Source organism: Natator depressus, chromosome 13 (genome assembly GCF_965152275.1).
Source record: "Natator depressus isolate rNatDep1 chromosome 13, rNatDep2.hap1, whole genome shotgun sequence".
In the NCBI taxonomy this organism is placed as follows: domain Eukaryota; kingdom Metazoa; phylum Chordata; order Testudines; family Cheloniidae; genus Natator; species Natator depressus.
This window is the reverse complement of record NC_134246.1, coordinates 7,015,861-7,038,762: the sequence shown is the minus strand read 5'-3', so window position 1 is coordinate 7,038,762 and position 22,902 is coordinate 7,015,861. Positions and strand designations below refer to the sequence as shown.

The 22,902-nt window shown below is 39.6% G+C and overlaps 1 protein-coding gene across 1 annotated transcript; it reads right to left on the bottom strand.

The window, feature by feature from the left end:
• Positions 1-21,310: 21,310 nt before the first annotated feature.
• Positions 21,311-22,630, bottom strand: BHLHE23 (basic helix-loop-helix family member e23). Its single transcript, XM_074969682.1, has one exon. It carries the CDS (start codon positions 22,553-22,555, stop codon positions 21,830-21,832), a length of 726 nt encoding a protein of 241 aa, XP_074825783.1. The 5' UTR covers positions 22,556-22,630; the 3' UTR covers positions 21,311-21,829.
• Positions 22,631-22,902: the final 272 nt, after the last annotated feature.

Below are 22,902 nucleotides of genomic sequence, written 5' to 3'. Positions count from 1 at the left end.
AGGTTTGAAATTATATGAACTGACACTGAGAAGAAATACAAGAACATTTTTCCATGCACAGTATCCCAGTACATATTATTTATAATGATATAAAACAGAAACTATATATTAAGACATCAGCCCGAAGGGGCAAAGTTACGGATGACCTTTTAACCTTAGCTCTGCATTTTCCGAGTGCTTGATTTCTCAACTTCAACACTGCATTGATAGTACAAAATTTTTTTGACATGGAATTTTGTGTAATTTTTATACAAACATTCATGCTTGCATTGGATAATTAGGCACAGAATTATTTGATTTGCATCTACCAATGTAGGGCTCTGTATGTGTATTTGAAAATACTGCAGAAGCAATTTTGGAAGGTGGCTGAAAACTGGGCTTAGTGGTAACTATTGCACCACAAAGTAAAATAAAAGAAAAAAGAAAAATCCCTCTGATTGTGAGCTTGGTGCAGGAATCTTCAGAAACAGGCACATTTTCTCTTTTGACATCTTCCTATACGTAGGGGGTGGGGGAGAGGGTGCAGAAGAACATAAGAGTCCATATTTATGTATTATAAATATTTATGTAGCAAATTCTAAGAAAATCTCCCTAACTTCCAAAGCCACATAGAACTGAAGGTGATAGTACAGTTTATTATAGGGCATTTAAAAGACAATGTAGGTGCTTGTTGGCTCGTGTATCTGTCGCTGTTACCTCTGCTTCCAGAGTTACTCTCTCTCAGTGATTTCATACCAGACTTGGTTGGGTTGACAAGTTAGCAGCTGGATAGAGAGGTAGGATGGTCCAGTGGTTTGCTTGCTAGAAGAATTGGGTGCAATTCCCTGCTCTGTCACATGGTTTTTGTACGATATCGGGCAAGTCACTTTGTTTCTCAGTGCCGCAGTCCCCCATCTATGAGATGGTGTTGGGAGGATAAATACACGAGAGATTATGAGGCACTCAAATACTGTAGTAATGGGGCCTATATAAATACCTTAGACAGAAGATGTTTTTCCCCTAAATTACTGCCACTACAAACTGAATCTAAGGTTTGAATAGTCAAGCCATGATCCCCTTCTGCCAGACACTGTGAAGATTCTGCAGCCAGAGAGAGTCTGCAGTTTAGGTGCCACATTTTGCAACATTTTGTTAATGGTGAATGAGGAAGATTAGGATCTATTCAATCTTCCTTAGCTGGATAGCTCTGGCAATGCAAACAGGAGTAGAAAACCTGTGTTTGTTGCTAAAGGAAGCAGATGTGGCTCTTAAGCCACTGTGTAAGTGGGCTCCACTCTAATAACTTCTACAGAGTTGCACCAACTGCTGGCAGCGGGGACGTGGGTTCATAGGGAGCAGATACGTTGAGCAAGAAGGTGTCAGTTTTAGACAAGCACTTACTGGCAACAAGCATCATTTGTTTAGATGCTTTATCATCCACTCAGCTTTGCAGCACGGCTATGTAATAAGGCTGCAGTGTTCCCACATTAGATGCTGAATCCTCAAATGTACAAAGGGTACTGGGATTTGATTTAGATGCTCATCTCCAAAAAGCACTATTGAGTAGAGCTTTCCAGCCTTCAGTGGATTCCATGAGTTTTCTGTGCATGATTTCTCAACCTGAAAATATCACGTTGCCTGAGAATTCGGACACATCTGCAAGCTCTGTGGAAGGTTAGGATTTAAGTGGAAATGTCTGTGCTCCCTGGTGCAATGTCACTTTCTGCTTGTCCAAGCAGCAGGAGGTGCCACTAACAGCAATACCTAACACAGTACTTCATATTTCCAGTGCACTGCACGTAACTGACAAATTTATTTCTCAGCCCCCCCTGTGAGCTACTTACTATTTTCCCCATTTGTAAAATAGAGAAACAGAGGGTTGATCTGTAATCCCTCACCTGATTTTAGGTGCAAGATTAAATTATATATCATGTGCTAATCAATATTAAAATGCTTTAAAATAGTGAAATGGAAGCCATCCACACAGTAACGCAGAACTTGCAAGTAGAGAAGCCTAATAATCTGTATAACAGCTAAGGTAGGTTTGGCAATAACTTGAGGCACTGTGGGCCAGATAGTAGTTTTGATAGTTAGCCTAACTAGCAAAAGAGTTAGCATGACTGCTTAATTTAAGATTAAAAGATTTAGCAATATTTTGCAATATGTAGCTTGTGATAACAAGTATACCAAAGAAGCTAGAAATAATGGATTTCTAGGGGATTTTGGGATATATGTGACCATGGAGAAACCACACTGATGTATCAAAACTATTGGGACATTAATTGATGCAAGTGAGGTATTAACTGTTGGAAGTTTAGCTACGGTTAGCTAGAATACCAAGTATCATTAGCTGGAATACCCCACATGGCAGGGGCTGAAGCCTTATCCAATATGGTCGTGGGCATGTGTAGCTGGATCAAGAAGACGATGGTCAGACCAACCCCTAGTTGGGGCACCAGGGATGACCAAATGGCGGAAGCTTGAGTATGAGCAAGCCCTCTTGTGATCTCCACTTACTTTTTCTTCTATCTTTCGGTTATCAGTCTGCATAAGGTTGTAAACATGCACAAAGTTGTAAGTATATCAACAATGGGGGATTGCTTCATTTTGTACCAGCCTAAAGCTGTAAGTAAGCACAATCCAGGGGGTGTTTTGTAATATGTATCTGGTTTTATATAATTATACTTAGGCTTGGGTTTTAAAGTAAAGTCTTCATGTTTCTATTTGTTTGCTCCACCAATCTCAACTCAATACAATTTCTTACATAGCCACCTGAGTAAAGAACCTGTTATTAGTTGTACGATTTCCACCCTCAACTCATCTAAGGCCACAAGAGGCACAGAAAGGTTAAGTGGATAGTCCACAATGATACATGTCAGAAGCAGAGCCCGGATTAGCACCCATGTCTAATCCAATAGTCCCTTAGGAAAGTCTTTTACAGTCTGATTTTCAGAGCTGTATCAGCTGGGGATGCCCCTTGACTGGGAGAGTTCTTAGAGCTGGTTAAGCCATTTTTAAACAAGCTGTGCACCACTAGAGCAACACAAAACGTCTTTAACAGGGTGCCTGGTCTGGCCCCAAGTGTTTAAATTTCCGAACGGTCGTTTTGCAGAGTTTAATAATACAATACACTGGCTCCACCTCTATACAAGAACAGGCAACACTTGCAGAGTCAAAGTTTGAAATGAATCTCAGCCCAACTTCTATCTGATGCATGTGCAATTCTGTGTGCACGGTTATTTTGTACACACTCATTTGGGCATGCAAATGACATTTTACCTGCACAAACTGCCTTTGATCTTGATTTACATGCATAGATGGGCTTTGTGCACCAATGGCCAAATTTTCAAAAGGATGCATTTTCATTTATGGATGCAATTTCTATTTCTCTGTCTAGGGTTTGCTACCACACTCATCATCGTGGTGTCTGCAATTAAATACAGGTTCAGATCTGAATATTTGCTCTGCTATTTAATTTACAGGCACAGATTGGGTGGCTGGAAGTGGAAGTACTCAGATTTGCACCTGCAGTTCATTTTGCAGTTGCAAAAAAGCAGACACACATTTAGCAAGTGCAAAGTATACCCATAAAAAAGAAGGGTGGGCGTCAGCCTTTTGAAAATTTAACCCAGAAATTGAAACAATGCACCCATGCCTATATTTGTTAACAAAAAATTGGGCAAATGAGTGCATGCACAAAAAGAAGCCATTGAAACATATCTTACATAGGTGAGCATAATGTATTAGTATTATGAAGAGGATAATGTTGCAATGGAACAGCATGAGTGCCTGTACATAAATATGAAGGGTCATATATCAGCAGGGCTTGTCATGTATTTATTCTGTAAATCAAATTGGCTCAGGCCAAATTATATATTTACTAAACAACATAAAAGTAAGCAAAATGGCTGTAGCAAACCTTAACTAGTGCTTAGATTTTCAGAGAACGTGTGCGAAAGCTCTATCACGGCGTTTAAGATCTAGGGTGCCAAGTCATGGAATTAGGAGGAGATTGTTGTAGTGTACTGAAAATTGGCTCAAGGGAAAGTGAGCACAGACGGAATCTTTTCCAGCTGGATGGCACAGATCAATGATGGGATCTCTGGCTTTCATTATTCATACAAACCACATGAATAAAGGTATTAAAAGCAAGACTTCCATAGAGAATAATGAGTGATAGACGGAGGATGATTTAAATCATTTTCAGCACCAGGGCTAACACAATTGAATTGACTAATACAATTCAATACACATAAGCGTGTAAGAACAAAAAATGAGGGAAACAAATTCTTAATGGACAGAAAAACATAACTTCCCAAGGCTTGAGTAGATGGGAGAGTTACTATAGAAAAATCCCTTGCATGATAGTTACCTCTGCATACCCATCCCAACATGCAGTTACATTAGAAAGCAAGGGGCCAAATTCTGCCATTAGTTTACAGCTGTGCAACCCTTTTGATTTCAGTGGGCACAATTTACAGAATTAACTGTGGTTGGAATTTTACCCAGGATCCTAGATAACCAATTAAATTTCAGGTTTCAGAGTAGCAGCTGTGTTAGTCTGTATTCGCAAAAAGAAAAGGAGTACTTGTGGCACCTCAATGCTCAAATAAATTTGTTAGTCTCTAAGGTGCCACAAGTACTCCTGTTCTTTTTAATTAAATTTCAGGAGACAAAGTGCATCAGGTGGATAATCATGGGGTGACTCCTTGTACTAGTCAGACGTAAATTGTAATACACAAGAACTTGAGAACTAAATGATTTCCTTTTGCAGGTGTTGGCCGTGTCCATGGACAGGGGACATGATAACCAATGCAGAAGGCAGCTGGAACCACTGGGAACATCACTGGCACACTGACTTTGAAAAGTTACTTACTTATGGAAAACAACCCAGAGTTCTAGGGCTTACGGGAATTGTCAAGGTACATTGCATAAAGTCAACACAGAGGAATTTATGAAGACTGAACAAAAATGTAGCAAAATATTTTCCGCTAAAGCATAATAAATATTTCTAATGATTCTCCTGGTCCTAATCTATGGCTACCAATAGTAATTTTTCAGTGATTAGTGTGAAGGAGTGCAGACAGTGGCAATTACTGCAGTGGCATTTGATCTGGGATCAGTTTGGCCCCTTGTCTTATTATGTATTTGTAAAGCATTGCCTACATGTATGAGGCACCTAAACAACTGTATAAAGTAATAATACCTCTCTCTGAAGGTGTTTTTCTACCAGAGATGATCCAAAGATACACTCTAAACCCCAGTCCCTGAGCATTTCCAGCTGTCAGTGAAGAATAAGGGCTTTATTTCCAAAAAGGTTAAGCACACATGCACATGCACCAACTAAAAGCAGAATGCGCACACGCAACTTTCATGATCATCTGTGTGAACTGGGTAAGTATGCATGCAAATAGATCATTATGGTCATTTTAAATGTGCAATTACCTATATGTGCAAATACCACATATGTCTATGTGTATAATGTGTTCGTAAAGTATGTGTTGTGTTCCCTTCCCCCAGGGCCGGGTCCATATAACATATAGCAGCCTACTACTGTTGGCAGCTAATGGTTAGCTCCAGTAGTAGATGTCTGTATGTTGGTGTTTAAAGTTCTGGTTTCAAACCCGACTGCTTACCAGTGTTGGGGATCATTATACATGCACAATCACAACAATTGTGTATGCGAATTGGGTGTCTCCATTGCTTCACTGGCCTTTTCCAAAACCACGATATCCCTTTTAATATATATAGAAATCAAGTGCTGCGGTGAATTCAGATTTTCAATGATTGCATGAGGTTATCTGCGACATTATCACTGAGCAATTGGGCTGCATGGGTTTGTCTCATCCCCAAAAGGCCAAATAAGGAGTCATTATTGATGGCTGGTGCTGGCATGTGGGCAGAGTTCAAGTGAGCGTACTGTGGGACACAAAATATTTATCCATATAAATGTCTCTCTAAATGTATGCTTAAATATAAATACAAACACAAATAGAAATATGGAGAGACATCTCTCCCACCTATAAAAGGACTGATCACATGTTCACAGAATGTTTTAGTGAATCCCATGCTGTAAAGGAGTTAGTCAAATGTGACAGCAGCAACAAGATGGAGGTGCTAAGGAGAACTGACGCATCAGATAAACTCCAGCTGTCGCCTGCAGTCAGCACCTCTTCCTCGCCCCCCTTTACCTGGTCCTCTTCTCTTGGCTAAATGATGAAGATTAAGAAGTTTAAATTAAAGGTAAATCTCTGAAGTTGAAAGTAAAAGGAGGTGAAATGTTTTCAAAGGAGATGCTCAGTGGGAAACAAAATGTGACTTGAAATGCAGAAAATGGCAACAGCTTATTGTTTAGAGCCGTACCTCTCAACCTTTTTGATACCACAGACCAGCTTGCTGCTTTCCTAACCGGTGTCAGGGAGATCTCAGGGACTGGCACCAGTCCATGGACCAGTCATTGAGAAACTCTGGTTTAGAGCATGACTTTTCTCTGAAATGTTTGTAGTATTCCTTTGGGATGCATTTATGCATTTCACAGGCTCACACTGATATGGTTGCTGTGTCAAATGCTTGTTTTTTTCCTACCCCAGTAAAACAATTTTATAGGGGTGACAATGGTCAGATTTCATGATTTGCTTGTCCAAAAGAAAAGGAGGACTTGTGGCACCTTAGAGACGAACAAATTTATTTGAGCATAAGCTTTCGTGAGCTACAGCTCACTTGATCAGATGCATCACTAGCTCACAAAAGCTTATGCTCAAATAAATTTGTTCGTCTCTAAGGTGCCACAAGTCCTCCTTTTCCTTTTGCGAATTCAGACTAACACGGCTGCTACTCTGAAACTTGTCCAAAAGAGTCGTCTTTTCCTAGTTTGCTCATTCTTTGACCCTGTCAGAACTCACGCTTAAGCAGGATCCAAGTCAGGTCAGTATTTGAATGGAAGACCTTCAAAGAACTCCCAGTAGATGTTACAAGAAGTGATGTTGGCAATTCTGCATGTGGCACTCTGCCCACTGACCTGGTACTGAACAAATGCTCCTGGATGGCTTTAAGAGGCTCTGTGCTATTGAAGGTGTCATCTTTCAGGTGAGATGGAAAACTGAGGTCCTGACTACTCACAGCCACTAAAGTTATTTTTTTCAGCAATGGGGGATGTTGACACCTGTATCTGGCCCAAATTTCAGCTCAAGTAATGACATATTGCCTACCTCAGTCCATCCTGCAATTTTAGCTGGATAAAATGTTCTTTACTTCCTACATTCAGCTGGTGTGTGGACCAATGCTCAAGTTGTGCTTTAACACAGTACTTCTGGTACCTGTGTTGCATCACTTCTCTTTTTTAGGACTGGAGCACTGCTGTAAGTCTTTCTTTGCTTCAGCTCATTGATGAATGAAGTGATCCCCCTGTGCTTAATTTGTACAGCATGCTAGGTTGGACTAGGACTCAGGCAACCTGGGTCCTTTCCTGGCTTTGCCACTGATGTGCTGGTTGAGCTTGGGCAAGTCGTTCACCGCTCTGCGCATCAAGAGGATAACAATGGTGACCTCTTTCATAAAATGCTTTGGGATGGCTATATAAGAGCTGAGTATTATTCGTATTCTTTGGGATAAATGGATATTAATGTGTAACATACTGGGCCTCAATTCTGCAAAAACTCACACACACGTTTAACTTTGGCTTCAGTGGGACCGCTCCCATAAATCAAGTTAAACGGGTGTGTGTAAGTGTTTGCAAGATCAGGACATAGTAGTTGAATATGCTTTTCAAATGCACAAAATTCATCCTCATTCTGTTGGAAGAATTACTTTGTTAAGTAAATATATCCATGTTCATGGCTATAGCTGGGCACCAACCCCTCTCAAACCTGTACTTTATAAATGCATGGACGTATTGTATAAAAGGGAAGGTTTATTCCTTCTAAAATTTAATTCCAGTCTTGTCTCAGGGGTGCCATAGAGAATGGCCACTTATGCATGGGGCAGACATTGTAACTATCCATTAAAGTCCTGATTTATTCGAAGTAAAACATAAGGTAATTTAATGTAAATGATACATCATATTTTGTTCTAAATAACCCACCACTGCTTAGAAGTCTCATGAAGAAAACCAAACAACTGACACAGCCTTGTACACCAGTTCCCTTGACCTTGTTTTTTTCCTCCTTCTTAGTAATTATTTTGGAAATGTCCCTATTCTTACCTCCATAAACAACAACGACCAAAGGAAAAAAAAGTTGAAAGTGGCGCATTATCTTTTAAATGACATATTTAGCCAGTTATTCAGACGATAATGAAGCCGCTTAATGAAGTCAATGTCCTTGAAAGTTCTTCATCAATTTTTTTCTCATCTGTCAGCATATCTACTTGCCGACACAATATTAATTAAACACAACATTTCCTGAAGTGTTGAAGTGAAGTCCCATCACTGATAATGAACAGGTTTAGGAAAGTCACATCCCAACAAAATTACTTTTTAAACCAGCCTTATTAAGCAGAAAATTAGACCTAAATCACCCTACAACAGCCTCATTAAAAGCCACTGATCCTTGGCTGCTTCTATGTTCTAACAACTTTAATTAGCAAACTGCTAGTCTATCTGCCATGATAAATGCTATTAATCTTACCTTTCATTTGCTTTCTCTTAACCTATCATTTGCCCACTTCGGGGAGACACACGCTTCCACCAGAATTAATTTTATTTTGTCTAACGTCCTTGTGAGGATGAAAAATGTTCTAGCTATGGGTTAAACATAGTGACCCCCATCTCCCCCGCAACCTCCATCATCTGGGCCTCATGATTTGTAGTTCTCTTGGACGGTGGAAACAAAAATATGGTTGTGATGTTTCTTGGACTAGTAAGTATGTTTTCTAGCAGATACTTGGAACTTTAACTTGTCAGGCTGTGGTGGTAAAATAGTTACTACAGATCATTTCCCTAACTGTTACTATGTTTAAAGTTGGCAATTATAACAGATTCTGATTAAAATAAAATCTATCTGTGAAAGCTCTATCAGGGAAAACACTGGTTTAAAAATATCGCTGCACTTTTGAATTCTAGCTACTGAAGCTGTAACCTATAAGTACCTTTTATATCATGTGACAGCTTCACAGATTTAATGTGTGTTCATAGAAGCTACACAACATAGCAGGACAAATAACATACCGTGTTAGGTCACTTTCACATTACATTAGTCATACGTACACATAGACTGGCGTACAGTATAATGTATTTCTGAAATGCATTATTAAGTACCATGCACTCAGATACAAAATACAATCTTACATATGCAATGTGAGAGGCCTTTACTTTTCCAGTGTGTGGTAGTGGTCTTAATCTAAATCAGGGCATTTTCAAGATGGCATTTTCACTGTTCAGTTGTGATAGATAAGGCTGCTTGATGTTCATACCATCTATCCCATCAGCCTCATATCACAACCCCAACAATCACCACGTACAGTAGCCTCTTCTCCAGCCTGACCTCTTGCACACCTGTGGTTTCCAAAAGGCTTTCGGTGATCTTTGGATCTCTTTCCAGCACCAAAGCACCCGCTTAAATCCCAATTGACTTCACTGGGACGTAAGGCATGTGCTTAAGCACCCTTCCTGAACAGGGATGCTTTTCTGAGTCAGTCTCCAGTCAGTCCCTGGTCTGATTCCCTCTGCTACCAGACCTGCCTTAGAGTATGGAGGCTATACCGGCACAGCTATGTAGATGCAGCCTACACCAATGCAAGGGGTTCTTCCATCTGTGTAGAAACACCACCTCCCTGAGCGACGGTAGCTAGGTTGACAGCAGCATTCTTCGGTTGACTTAGCTGGCAAAGCTATGGCTCTCAGGGGGCTGTGGATTTTTCACACCCCTGCCTGCTGTCGCTATGTCAACCTAACTTTTAAGTGTTGACCAGGCCTTATAGTTGTCCTGGGCAGCATCACTTTCTCCCTGTGATAGTTTGCACCATGTCATTGAGTGTTGGCTGCAACTTTGCTTTATCATTTTACTGGTGCTTTCCATGTCATTCCATAGTTCTCTCTGCACTACGTGAAACATCTATACGGTGTTCTGTACAGTACGCTTTTCACCATATGTAACGGCTACAGAACTTCTTTGCAGTCCAGCTTCCAGTTTAGGAGGTAAACTTCTAGAAAGCTTGCAAGCACAGTTTAATTGAGTATCATACTAATCTCTTCATTATTTTCATCCCATCATATTTAGTTGTTATACTGTTTGCCCGTGTTTATACACCTTTCCCCAGTTAGCTGCTTTAATGATAGCTGCTTTAAATTACACACCTTGCCAATGTTATTTTTAGTGCTGATGTGCTACTTTTTACTGGGTCCAGCTTACTGTAAACGGTGAGACAAAATAGTCTAAGCTCTTACCTTAGGGCTTGGTCACACCATTAGACCCTTACTGATTTTATTGGGCTACGACCCAGACCTGAAGTGGCTGAATCATAGGGAGAACACTCTGTTTATGCTAGATTTCGGAAACTATTCCTCTGTAACAAGATCTTCTTTTTCTTAAAATATGGTTAATGTGGGGTAAAGAGCCATCTCCTAGGATTTCTTTGTATTACAAATTTTTCGAGCTAGCTTTCTTCTCACACAGGCACGAAAACATGCAACACATTCATTCATTCACATACTTGCCGAAACATAAATAAGTAAGTCCTCTATAAAATAACCAAGCTTTTTTTCTTACAGGAAGAGAAAGGGATTGTTATTTTTTTTCCTTTTTAAAATTCCTGGATGCTTTGATACTACGGTGATGGTTGCTATATAAATACCTAGACAGGTAAAGAGAAAGCTAGAAAACTGAACTGTGTTGAGCAAAAAAAAGATTTAATATTAACAATAGATTTCTATTCCACCACCAGATCTATTCATGCCTTGATTTAAATCTGATTTGGAGTTCTTCATATGCAGACTAGAGATGGGTTTAAATCAGAATCCTGGACTCAAAGGCCCACAAATTTGGGGGAAGTTTTGAAATCTGAGCCTGGATTTGAATTTTCATAGCTGGTCCAAACTAGCTCCCACATGCAAACGTTTGGGGAAGGTCAGATCTGGATTGAGATCCAAAACCAAAGCAAGTCCCTTCTCTGATTCAAACAACACTTGTCAGTCCAACAAATGGAGCAGTGTGGAGGGGGCAGTACAGGAAGCAGAGAGAAAATCAACAGAGAAGCATTTAGAAAATTGTTATCAAAGAGCATCAAGCTTTTCTGTTACTGGATTGGTTAAAAACCCTCGTAGGGCTGTGATGATATCCTTGACATCTCTACTACGTGAGACCACTTTCTGTGTTCTGAGCCTCACAGATGAAGTCCTTCCCATCTAAGGTAAATGGATAGGTTTTTTAGGTTGCAGTCTGAAATATGTAGGATTTAAGGGGAAATTATTAGCATTATAACTACACTAACATTAATGGGAATCACATGCCCCTACAAAGTAAATGCCCCACTATTGGCAAATGCTTTTTGTTATTCTTATGGCTGTACAAATAATCTTTTACAAATGGGGATAATGTAAAGTGCTTTGAGATCTACTAATGAAAAGTGCTATATAAGAGCTAGGTATTACTATAATACACCCGGTGAAATTTTCCTTTTCATCTGTTTTGAAGAAAAATGTTCCCCGGGCCTTAGACAGTGACTCTGAATTTCTCTCACCCACAAGCAATTTTCAGATCATTTGTGAAAAGGCCTTTTAAATAAGGGGGTGTGTGTGGGGGAGGGGGGGCAGGAGGCAGAATTGTTTCTTGCTTGCAGAAGTGAAGAAACTAAGGGTTTGTCTACACAAACACTGAGTTCATGGCAATCTGGGGTTGGAATCTACCCCGCAACTGGCTTGCCATGCATAATTGATCACGTGGACCCTGCTGATGTACACTAACAATTTGCTAGTGTGCTTTAATCAACTCTCATTTCAAAGCAGGTTAGATCAAGGTGCACCAATCAACTGTTAGTGGGGGTTAGCAGAGTCCACATGGACATTTAGCATGTGGCAGGCTAGTGTGGGGTAATTCACACACCCCACCCCAGTTTGCCGTGAACTAAATGTTTGGTTAGATGCCTTAAAGGGTCAGGATCTAATTTAGCTTGCTGAATGGTGCTCACATTGTCAGCAGGAAATCAGGAAATGCAGAAAATCTTGGGAAGAATGGGAGCCTAGACGTTCAAATAGTGAGGAAATAGTTAAAAGAAAATTGCCTTTAAAATGTTGGCCCAAAAGGTAAATGTTATAGGCCTGACTCTCCTCTTGCACCATGTAAATCAGGAGTAACTCTATTAAACTCAATGGATTAATACTGTTGTAAAAGTAGTGTAACTCAGAGAAGGATAATGCCCCTGGAATGGAAACTATTGGCTGGCTGTGGAGTGAAAAAAATATATCTATCTATATATATAAAAATCCCACAGGATAAGAAATGGCAAAAAGGTGCAGGTTAGAAAAGAAAGGACAGACTATAGGGATGTGAATATGTAAATTAAAAAAGGATCCCACTTAGACATGCCTTAATGATCTCTTTATAAGAGGAAAAGGACAAGGGGGTTGGTAAACCAGTAATAGCACTGGCTCCTCCACCATGCCTCAGTCTTCATAAACTGAGGTGACTGACTTCATAAACTCTTCCTTCTGGGTTGAGTTGTGCCCAAGATGCAGACAGTGGCAAAGGAGAAGCCCACTGACAACACGTAAAAGGTTTATTAACATTGTGTCGTTTCACATTCACAAGTTAGAATCTAGTTCGGAGCCTGTCACTTCCCACAGCGCAAGAACCAGAAGTGATGGAAATTAACACACAAACCCGGAAACCAATTAAAAAGATGCATTTTGCCCAAGCCTATTTTTACTTTCAGGCAGTTTAAAAATTCTGGCCCAAATCCTCTAGTGTGGCTCAGTTGTGGTCAATGCAAGACCCGAGGGATAGAAAGACAACAGGTGGCTTCTTTAAGCCACCTTTACACTCCTTTGATGGGGATGGTTGGGAACTGACTGGTCTCTGGGGCAAGTTCAAGCTGCCTCAGATCTTTAAGGGGCTGTTCTAGCATCAAGGGATTACTGGGAAGCAGGAACCTAGCCACCCCCCTGCCCCCTTTCCCTGGATGTCTTTGGTGCAACGGATGCCACACGGTGATGTGTGTGACACAGCACCAGTACAGTGGCTTTATTCTACCCAGGCAGAGAGGAAGAAATGATTGTCAGTGTCAATGTTGTTGAAAAAGCAGTGTAATCTACTGATTACAGCAAACAGCTGCAAATCAACAAGGTCCTGGGTTCAACTACGTTGAGCCACTCATTCATTCACTGTCAGTGTGTGGCTGCCGGTAGACTTCTTGATCTTCTTATGCCTCAAGCCCCTGGAGTCAGAAACTAAGTAAAAAACACTAGGACATTACTGAAACCCAGATGAGCTCTGCTTATCTAAGAAAAAGAAATGAGAAAAAAGTATATAAACGTCTTTGAATTAACAGGGAGAAAGAACAACTATTCAACTACAAGTATTTCACACATTTATCTTGAAAATCCTCCTTTCTGTAGTTTTGTTTCCATTTAAGCGTCAGATTGCGAACTCCTTACTCACCCTGGGACTGCTTGTGTGAGTAACCACTCACAACTGCAGGGGAAGAGATCACAGCCTGCTCCTTTTGTGCTATCAAGTTCCCATGAAAATAGAAAATAAGTAAAAGGAAAGTTGCCCCTCAAGAGATTTCTCCCTCCTCCTTCCCCAACCTTGTTAATGAAATCAAACGTAAATGACTATTGAACCCCAGACCACTAAGAACGAAGGAAACATTCCATAAAGGTGTTCTATTGAAATGCACAGAAAAAACACGTATATTTTTATGTACTGCGGCAAGCAAGTCTAGTGCTTCTCTTTACCAGGGTGGGCCTGATGGAAGATGTGAGTAGTACAGGAATGAACTTGCCCACGTAGTGCATTCTCCTGGCACCTGTATTATTCCACAGCGTGCCACGTCTAATCACAAGAGAGAATATTAGAAGTAATAGAGCTCCTGTAACTAAAATGGTTTCTAGTCTCAAATCTTTTAGAAGCTGACTGAGGCAGCAAGGGGGAAAAAAGCCAAGGGGAAAAAAACTTGTTATAAGTAAAATTGTATTTTCTTGGACACTGGAAAGTATGTAAACTAACCCAGAGGCCTCCAAGTCAGCAGCCATTTTAACATTTTGCAAGAGATTTTCATCTTTCCCCCCTACAGCCTCAGTTCTTTTGTAAATACTGAGCATGCCCACTATGGCTGTCACTTGTTTAGTTTACTTTACACTGAAGCTGCCAGGAGATAAGAAATATTTAAGGCAGTATAATTCTCAAATCGGTGGCATAAGGATTTTTCCAGGACATCTCTTGTGAATAGCACAATGCATTACACTGAATATTACTAAGTACTGAGTGACTCAAAAAAAAAAGACAGTTCAAATATTTGGATGCTGCCATTATGACAAAGTACAACAAAAACCAACAATCCAAACCATACATTGATTTTTTTAAAATGAAGTCAAAATGATTAGAAATAGTTTCCTTCATCAAAGTCCATGTTTTCATTATATTGTCACATTGTGCAGGCTAGAGCAGTTTTGAAGTAGTAGTTTGTAAGTATGTGCAATGTATTAGTCTCTAGCATTATGAAATTATATGTTATGCTAGATTAAATGTAATTCCATAATAGTCTAACACAAAAACAAACCTAAATGAAAAAGGCACAGTTCATGTGTATATATAAATAAGTTATAGATACAGGTCACACACATAGTTTCCTGTGTTTATAAAAGTGTTCGTGAATATATGTTATATATCGTAACTGTGCACACATACATATTTTGTGTGTGTGTGTGTGTGTGTGTGAGTGAGAGAGAGAGAGAGAAAGAAAATATAGACAGATACATACATACAGGTGAATTTATCTTTTTTTTCCCCCCTCAACAACCGATTGGCCTGCCATTTACTGGAAGGCAAATAAAATGATAAATTTCCCTACTGGTATCACTAAAGAAGAGGAAACATTTCTACAGAATATACAAAAGTTCAGCACTGGTAAATTCTTACAAACACCATTACTCTGATTACTGTTTCTGCAGAGATATGCCTGCCTCATTGTCATTTCTGATACTACATCAAGCAGAGGCTGGTGAGTTCCCAGTGGTGTTGTCGCCCAGACGAATATGACCTTTTTTGGGTGACCGCGTTCAGGTTCTGGTGGAGGTTTTTCTTTCTCCTTTGTGAACGTGTTAATAATATTAAAAATTATAGAGCCTAAGACGCTAAGCAAAGTTTAAAGCATGGAAATTAAATAGGCTTTTTTCATTAGCTTTGCAACTTTTGTGTCACTTGTAGTAAAAATGAAGGGGGTAAATATCTTTGGATGTGGCAAATTTTAAGCCACATAATGGTGGCGATAAAAATCCATAATGTCAGTTGCCTTGTGGCAATCAGCAAACATTTCGCATTATGCTTGCATCTTAGGGTTTGCGGCCAAAAAACAGATTTGCCTCTGTCTCATTAAAATAACGAATGCAGTCCGAATGGATCTGCAATGATTCACTGTACGTCACACTAAATCACGACGCTTTTTGGAACCAACTGACTATGGCCTCATTACTTTAGACAAAAGTGGGCTTGGAGGGAAACTTGTGGTGATGGTTTTTTGCTCAGCCATGTTTCTCTCTTTGAAATACTTAAGGCGGAAGAGCAGATAGATTTTCCCCATTGGTAGCTTATGGGGATTGGGCTGTATTAAATCTAAAATTCCGTTTTAATACAGATAGATGAACAAAACACTAATATTAGTGCAGGAGACTAGAGGTTAATCATACACACACACTATTCTTTTAAAGGGTAATTTTACTGAACATGATTCACTGTGATCAGAGATTTACAAATGTAACTAACTTGTTTAAAGGATACAAAAATGGAATTTTGAATTATTCTGTAAATGTAATAATTTTGAATACTTGTTTGTTCTCATTCCACATTATGTACATCCTTAGATATTTGTGGATTATCTTGTGTTAGGCTTACATCTACCAGTTTCCATATCTTCCATAAAATGTAGCCGAATACAGCAAACCAATTCTGTTGTCTTTATTTGCACAGATAAACTATGTAGACAAACATGTTTTAGTTTCAAAATTAATATTTAAGAATGTAAGCATGCTGCTTTTATGAATTTGGAGAATAAATATTAAATCAAGTTTTACTGTTTGTAGAGTATATTAGGAATACTTTAAAGGTTAAATTGGATTACTTGAAAATTATCTGATATATCTATAAATATAAATAGACAGAATTTTAGAAATTAGATTTTAAGAACTGGCATGTGTTTATACATTGTTAATACATTCCAGCTTTTTTTTTTTTTAATCAGGGGAAAAAGATTAACCACAGTCATGGTGAAAATCATATTTTGAAGATTACTCTAAGAGAATGGCAGAAATTTCAAATATAGATTTGAAAAAAAAACATACAGTAGTGTATTTTTCCATGTTGCGGACTGATTACTTCTATAAACGTATGCCTCAATTTAATGACAGAACACTGTACCTTGATACAAGTTGTTCTAGTTAATCGTAAGATATCTGCAGTTTTTAAACTTGAGTAACACAGATTTCTAATTTAGTAGGAAAATATTTTGTTATATTTAAATAGGGAATTTTATATTTCAGATACAAGAAAAATGAGATGAGAATCATCCCAGGAATGTCTGGTTTAAAACATCACAAATCCCTCTTTTTCATTTCCCATTGACTAGGATACTGAAGGGGATTAAAGACATCATAAACAAATTTACATTATCAAAATTACTGTAATCAGAGTCTTTTCTGCATTAATAAGGATTTAATGAAACTTTTCTGCTTTGCAATACCAATCATAACTGTCAGAAGATAAACAGTAGAGTGAAAGCAGATTTTTAATTAAAATTATTGTTTTGTGCATTGCATTGTTTTTAAAAAAGATTGTGTTAACTTAGGATAAAACTGCTCTCTGGATGTTTCATATACTGTAAAATTACATGTTGGGCAACAAAGCACATGTATATTAGTTTTAATAATGCTATAAACCCAAGCCTTTTACATGTGGAATAATGTCAATGGAAATGTATTTGTAGATTTATGCAAATATTTGAACTTTTCCAAATCTACACCATCTTAACGCCAACTAAACAATCTTGTTTCATTTTGCAGAGATGCTAAATATTCTGTCCTGCTAAATATGAAACTCTGAAACCAAAACATTAGTACTATAGCTTAGATGACTTAGTTCATAAAATGATGCAAATGCTTTGTAGGCTTCAGTTCATTATTCTCTTTGGTATTGAATATTAATATGTACAGTATTTTACCCTAGTATCTCCTACTGCTTTGCAGGATGGTCTCTGTGCTAAGTATCCTACTGTTCACTACTTTTTTTTTTTGGCCTTCATAACACTGAATGCCTGGTTTTGGCCTTGTAATGTAGACTGAGTTACTCGAAATAGTCTGTGTTCTGGAAAGGGAGGCCAGGAACTTGCTATGCTGGGACTCTTTCCTTCCAAGAACTTAAATACCACTCAGCTAGGACACAGTTGGCAATACCTGGCTTGCTCTAAGTATGTGGAAGCGGTGCACTGAGGCCTGCATCCACCAGTGGTCCATGCTTTGTAACCATGGTGTAGGTCTAAAACAGTAAAGGGATAAAGCTGTATAAATTTCATGCTCTTTTTACAATAAATAGAGTCGCATCATATTGCGGTCAGTTCACAATTTGAGTTCTGTAAAGCAATAGCACCACTGCAATTAGTAGAAGTTTTGCCAATTACTTCGGTGGGAGCAGGATTGGGCCCTACATCCCTTGCTTCCTTATAAACATCACTTCTATGAAAAAAAAAACTTAAATCATAGAAATGTATACAAAAAGAATGACTACAAAGATATAGAATTACAACTTAAAATGGGATATGACCGACTGCTTTGGGAATTCAGAGAAGCATGATCAACAATGCAGCACCTTCAAGATGCCTGGTTTCTAGCAGAAAACTGGATACTGATGATGGTTAAAGGGTAGTAAAAGGCTTCATTACCTTTACTACATTCTGTAAGTTGTAACTGACTGGGTTTCAAGCAAAAAGAATTAGAAGTAGACTGCTGTACTCTGGACTCTCCATCTTCAAACCTGTTGCTTCCCCATATTTGGTTAATCAAGTTTTATCTTGTAATCTAAAGAACACTTCAGCCAAGATTTGACATTAGCAATGCAAATTGACAACTGTTTCCTACTCACAGTTAATAAGATTATACTGATTAGAAAAACACTAATTTTGGTTAGTGACTAACATGACATATCTTAGAAGCGACAGATACTTGAGAACCATTTCCCTCTTTGCTTGTCTTTCTAAAGGTGTTTCACACCAGCTGCTCTTAAAGTTTGGAAAACTAAATGGAACTAGAAAACGATATTTTTTAATTAAAGCTGACATTCAGTGTGTTTTCTATTAAATTAAGTAGAACAATAATAAGATAATAGATTCATATGCACAAGCTGCATTTCAATATTATCTGAGCATACAAGACAATATTAAAATGAAGGCTAGGCAACATAAGAACAAGAGTATTTTAACAGAAAACAGGTTCTCAAAATTTCAAAATCCTCCTTTTGCACGCCCTAAAAATTGCTGAATGCCACAGATTTTATTCTCACCTGGAATATAAAACAGAATTTGAACTAAAAATTACATGAAAAGGGTGAAATCAAATGACAATCTATGGGATGTTGTCAATTTACTGCAAGGTTAACTCTGAAGATACTGTACCTGCAAATGCATATTCTCGCATTAGGTATTATTAGATAAGTCAGGACATAACCTGATTTCTTTCATCCAAAGAAAGGAATTATCCTCACTGAGGCTTTAACAGCATTACAAATATAAGATATAAATTAAACTGAAGCAGACACCTTCTGGTTAACAAGAAAACAGAAAAAGGGTTCAATAATGTGTTGCTTCCAGTTGCTTGCCTGTTTAAAAGTTTGTAAGTACTGCAGACACAGTTAGATGGAAACAATTTATCCTAGTGCCTAGCTTTCAGATTATCCATTACATAGTTATGATTTACTCTGTTCTAGTTAAATGCTAGACTGGTTCTATATGCAGGAAAGTAAAAGGAAATAAATCGATTTTCTCTACTTCTAAATTATAAAGCTCACCTTTCTTGATGTATATTTTTAGTTGTGTCTTAGAGGTTATTTTAACATTACTGTGGTGAATTCTACACTTCTGTTTTTGAATTTCCAGCTTTTAAAAAGTACTTAGATACTGTAACCTTGCCACGTTTCCGTATTATTTCCTTTACCTTCTGTGTCTGAAATTCCATTTTTAATCCTACTGGGTATGAGTGTATTTAATTCAAAATTGGTTCTGAGCAGAGTTCTGAATATCTAAAGGTCCCTTAGAAAGTGGATATTTTAATCTGAGGATGGATATGACAAAATAAGGAAACATTTTTCTACTGGAAAAGTGAGAGAAAAGTTATATCCAAAGGCACTGTTCTACAATACACCTTATATCCATGGAGACTTCCCTAAGCTATGCAGTTACAGAAGTCTTTTCTGTCATAATTATCAGACTAAGAAGCAATTATAAACCCCATCATATTAATGATGGTCTCTGAATCAAACAAAGTTGTTTTTAATATGAAACTTAAATACTTTATTCTACAGCTATTTTAATAGGAGTGGAAACTTAACTATTCTGCATTTAAATAACTCCAAAGGCTCCATTTCCAGCACTTTCAGTTAGAATTAATAAATGTTTATCATAAAATCATGCTTTAGTGTTAAAATTGAATCTTGTTAAAAATCATTTCTGGCACTGACTGAGTCTGCAGAATTTAAAATGATCTCTCCATTTCCCAGTCATTTTTGCTTCAGCAGTGGTTCTTCTTGCCTTTAGTTTTGTCAGAAGTGTTTTAAACACACTTTTGAGTCTCATCTTTCTCTCTTTGTCCTGACACATAAAAACAGATAAACTGGTCTTCTGGGAAAAAAAAACAAAACAAAAACAAAACAAAAAAACAAGGAGGGATGAAGAAATAAAAATGGAAATGAGTAGAAACCAGTTTTAAGCATATGTCTGTACGAATGAGGCTTAATCACACACTTCATTTTGCAAATACAAAAAAGTCTTTTGGAAATGTATTAATTAAAATTAAATACTACAGACAAGCTGCTTTAGAGGGACTGCAGTCCTTTCCAAATTAGCATAACACTGGCGACAGCCATGGAAATTGGTTTAATAACCCTAAATAGTTACACCCCATTCCTAACACAAATGACCATGGACAGGTCTAGCCCCTCAGGCTGCTACTGTACCAGTTTACGTGGTCACTCTGACATTGGGTGGTGGGTATTCCTGTCTGAACACAAATCACAGAATGCATCTCCATTATTATTATATAATGATTTGTGAAGCATAGAAGGCATCACGGCATTAAAAAAATCCCAACAATTAAGGGACTAGCTATAGCGTTGACTTGGTAACTTGCACCAATGTGACACACACTTGGAGAGAGCTTTTGGTTTAGTGATCACAGTGGGCCAAGCTTCTGACATAATATGGGATTAGGATTTGCAGATACAATAGAGAACCAAGCAAACAGAATAGCAGTGATTTCAAACAATCCTTTATAGTCTTCTCTGGCAAGTTTTATTTTGTTCTCAGCATTACACTCTTACAAAAATAACTGCCAAGGTATCCCCTTCTAATAAAGCTGCAGCTTTGAGGACAAAGTATTTGAGTCAAGTATCCAAATGCACAAACTCAAACCAACCTGTCTCCAGACTATTTCACTTTAAATGACAGGAGTAAATTACTCCCCCCGCTTCAAGATTTATGGGACAAGTATATTGAAATGGAGTTATCCAATAGTTTTTTTTGAAAAACTGACTCACTCACCTAACGTGCACCAGTCTAATCCAAATGATGTTTCTTTACACCTTACATTGACCTTATAATTTATTTTGCTTAGACTGCCAACTGGTTCAGAGAGATGTAGGACAGAGTAAGTGGTTATTCACGTCTTTTATTCGTAATAAATACATTTAAATACGTTGAGTGATTTTATGGTTTGTTTACCAAAGATGAGCAATGACTTTGGAAAAATCTGGAAAACCCAAACAAGTTGAGAAACAGGCAGAAAAGCAGGCAACAGTGTACAATCAAAAGACTTCTGTCAGCCAAAGAATGGGTTCTTAACTTGAAAAGAAACCTCATAATTGTAAAGCTTCCATGGTTTTACCGACACCACAAAAAACACCTGAGAGCTGATCAGATGGCATTTTAGTTTAATTCGTGGGCTCTGTTAGATTAATTTCCCCCTTTTTTTGGATGAGTGATTTTGCATTCTGAAAACATTGCATAGTTTTTACCCAGGTTGATCAATCCAAAGAAAACTCACTGAGATTTCCATTTGCAGATTTTCTCTCTGTGTATGGGTGCGTTTTAAAAACTTCGTTTAAACAGACCAAGCAACTTTGTGGGCCAAAGCAAGTTGATAGGCAAAAGTTATGCTCAAAGTTAATCCATTAACAGTCTGGGAAGAAAATAAAATAAACACTACAGAAAGTTGCAAGCAGCATGATTGCACTAAAAACCAGGGAGGGGTGGGGAGCATTTTACAGAATTTTTAGCTAAGTGAACTTTAAAACAGCAGGGTTGTTTAGTCCAAACAGCTTTCAAATATTTCCCAATGAGAGAGCAAATGAAATAGTAAAATACAAAAGAAAACAAGAAACTTAACTGATGGTTGGAAGCCAGGGCTGATGGAGTGGAAAGAAAAGCTGACAGGCAAAAGAAATCAAGGCTTATCATTACAGTGTTTGCAGAGGGTGGAGGCTGTCCCAGGGAAGGCAGTGCATTTCTCAGGGCAGCTGGGCAGGGCTGTGCCAGAGAAGGGGTACACAGCTGACTGTCCGAAGGGGTTCAGTGTGGCGGGGAGAGGAGTGCTGAGGGGCTGCCCTTGGTTCAGATAGGCCACTAGCCGCCTCATCTCCTCCAGAGCCTGCGCCTGCATGAGGATGTAGTTCTTGGCCAGCAGCAGGGTGGCGATTTTGGAGAGTTTCCTCACCGAGGGGCTGTGGGCGTAGGGGATAACCGAGCGCAGCCCGTCCAGCGCGTCGTTCAGGTCGTGCATCCTCCGGCGCTCCCGGGCGTTGATGCTGAGCCGCAGCGAGCGCGGCTCTTTGGGCTTCTTCCCCAGGGCGCCCGCCTTGAGCTTGCCCTCCCGCTCGTACGCCGGGCTCCCCTTGGCCGGCTCGAAGGCGTCCTCCTCGTCCCCGCTCTGCTCGCCGCTGCTCTCCGCCGCCTTGCCCAGCGGGGCGGGGTGGAAAGCCCCGCCGCCGCCCGCGTAGCCCCGCGGGCTCTCCGCCGCGCCGCGCCCCGGGCCGTAGGCGAAGGCGGACTGGCCGTAGCTCTGAGCCAGGGCCAGGTAGGGGTCGCTGCCCAGGGACTTCAGCTCGGCCATCGCCTTCTCGGGCAGGTCCCCGGAGCCCGGGAAGAGCTCGGCTCCCTGGGCGACACTCATGGGCGCACGGGGCACTGTGCCTGCGCCTTCCCCCCCAGTCCCGCGCTGGGGTCTGCGCCCCTCCTGCGCTGCGCCCCGCTCCTGCGCCCTGGTGGATCGCGGGTTTGCGCCCCCCCGGGGGGGTGTGCGCTCCCTGGCTGGCTGCGTCTCGTTCAGGTGCTGGCTGGCACCGCGCTGTGCCCTGGCTGGGGGCGGGATATGAATCATCGCCTTTCCCAGCCGCCCGTTATATTACAGAGAGGGGCCCGCTGGGATTCACCAGCCGCCCAATCAGAGGGATCTCTTTAATTAACGGGTTTGTGTGGCGTTAAAGAACCGGCAGGAGAAGCCAAGGTAGCGGCCGGGCG

Bases quoted from the DNA above. Each gene is read 5' to 3' on its own strand.
- BHLHE23 (XM_074969682.1), bottom strand. From the start codon at position 22,555: ATGAGTGTCGCCCAGGGAGCCGAGCTCTTCCCGGGCTCCGGGGACCTG.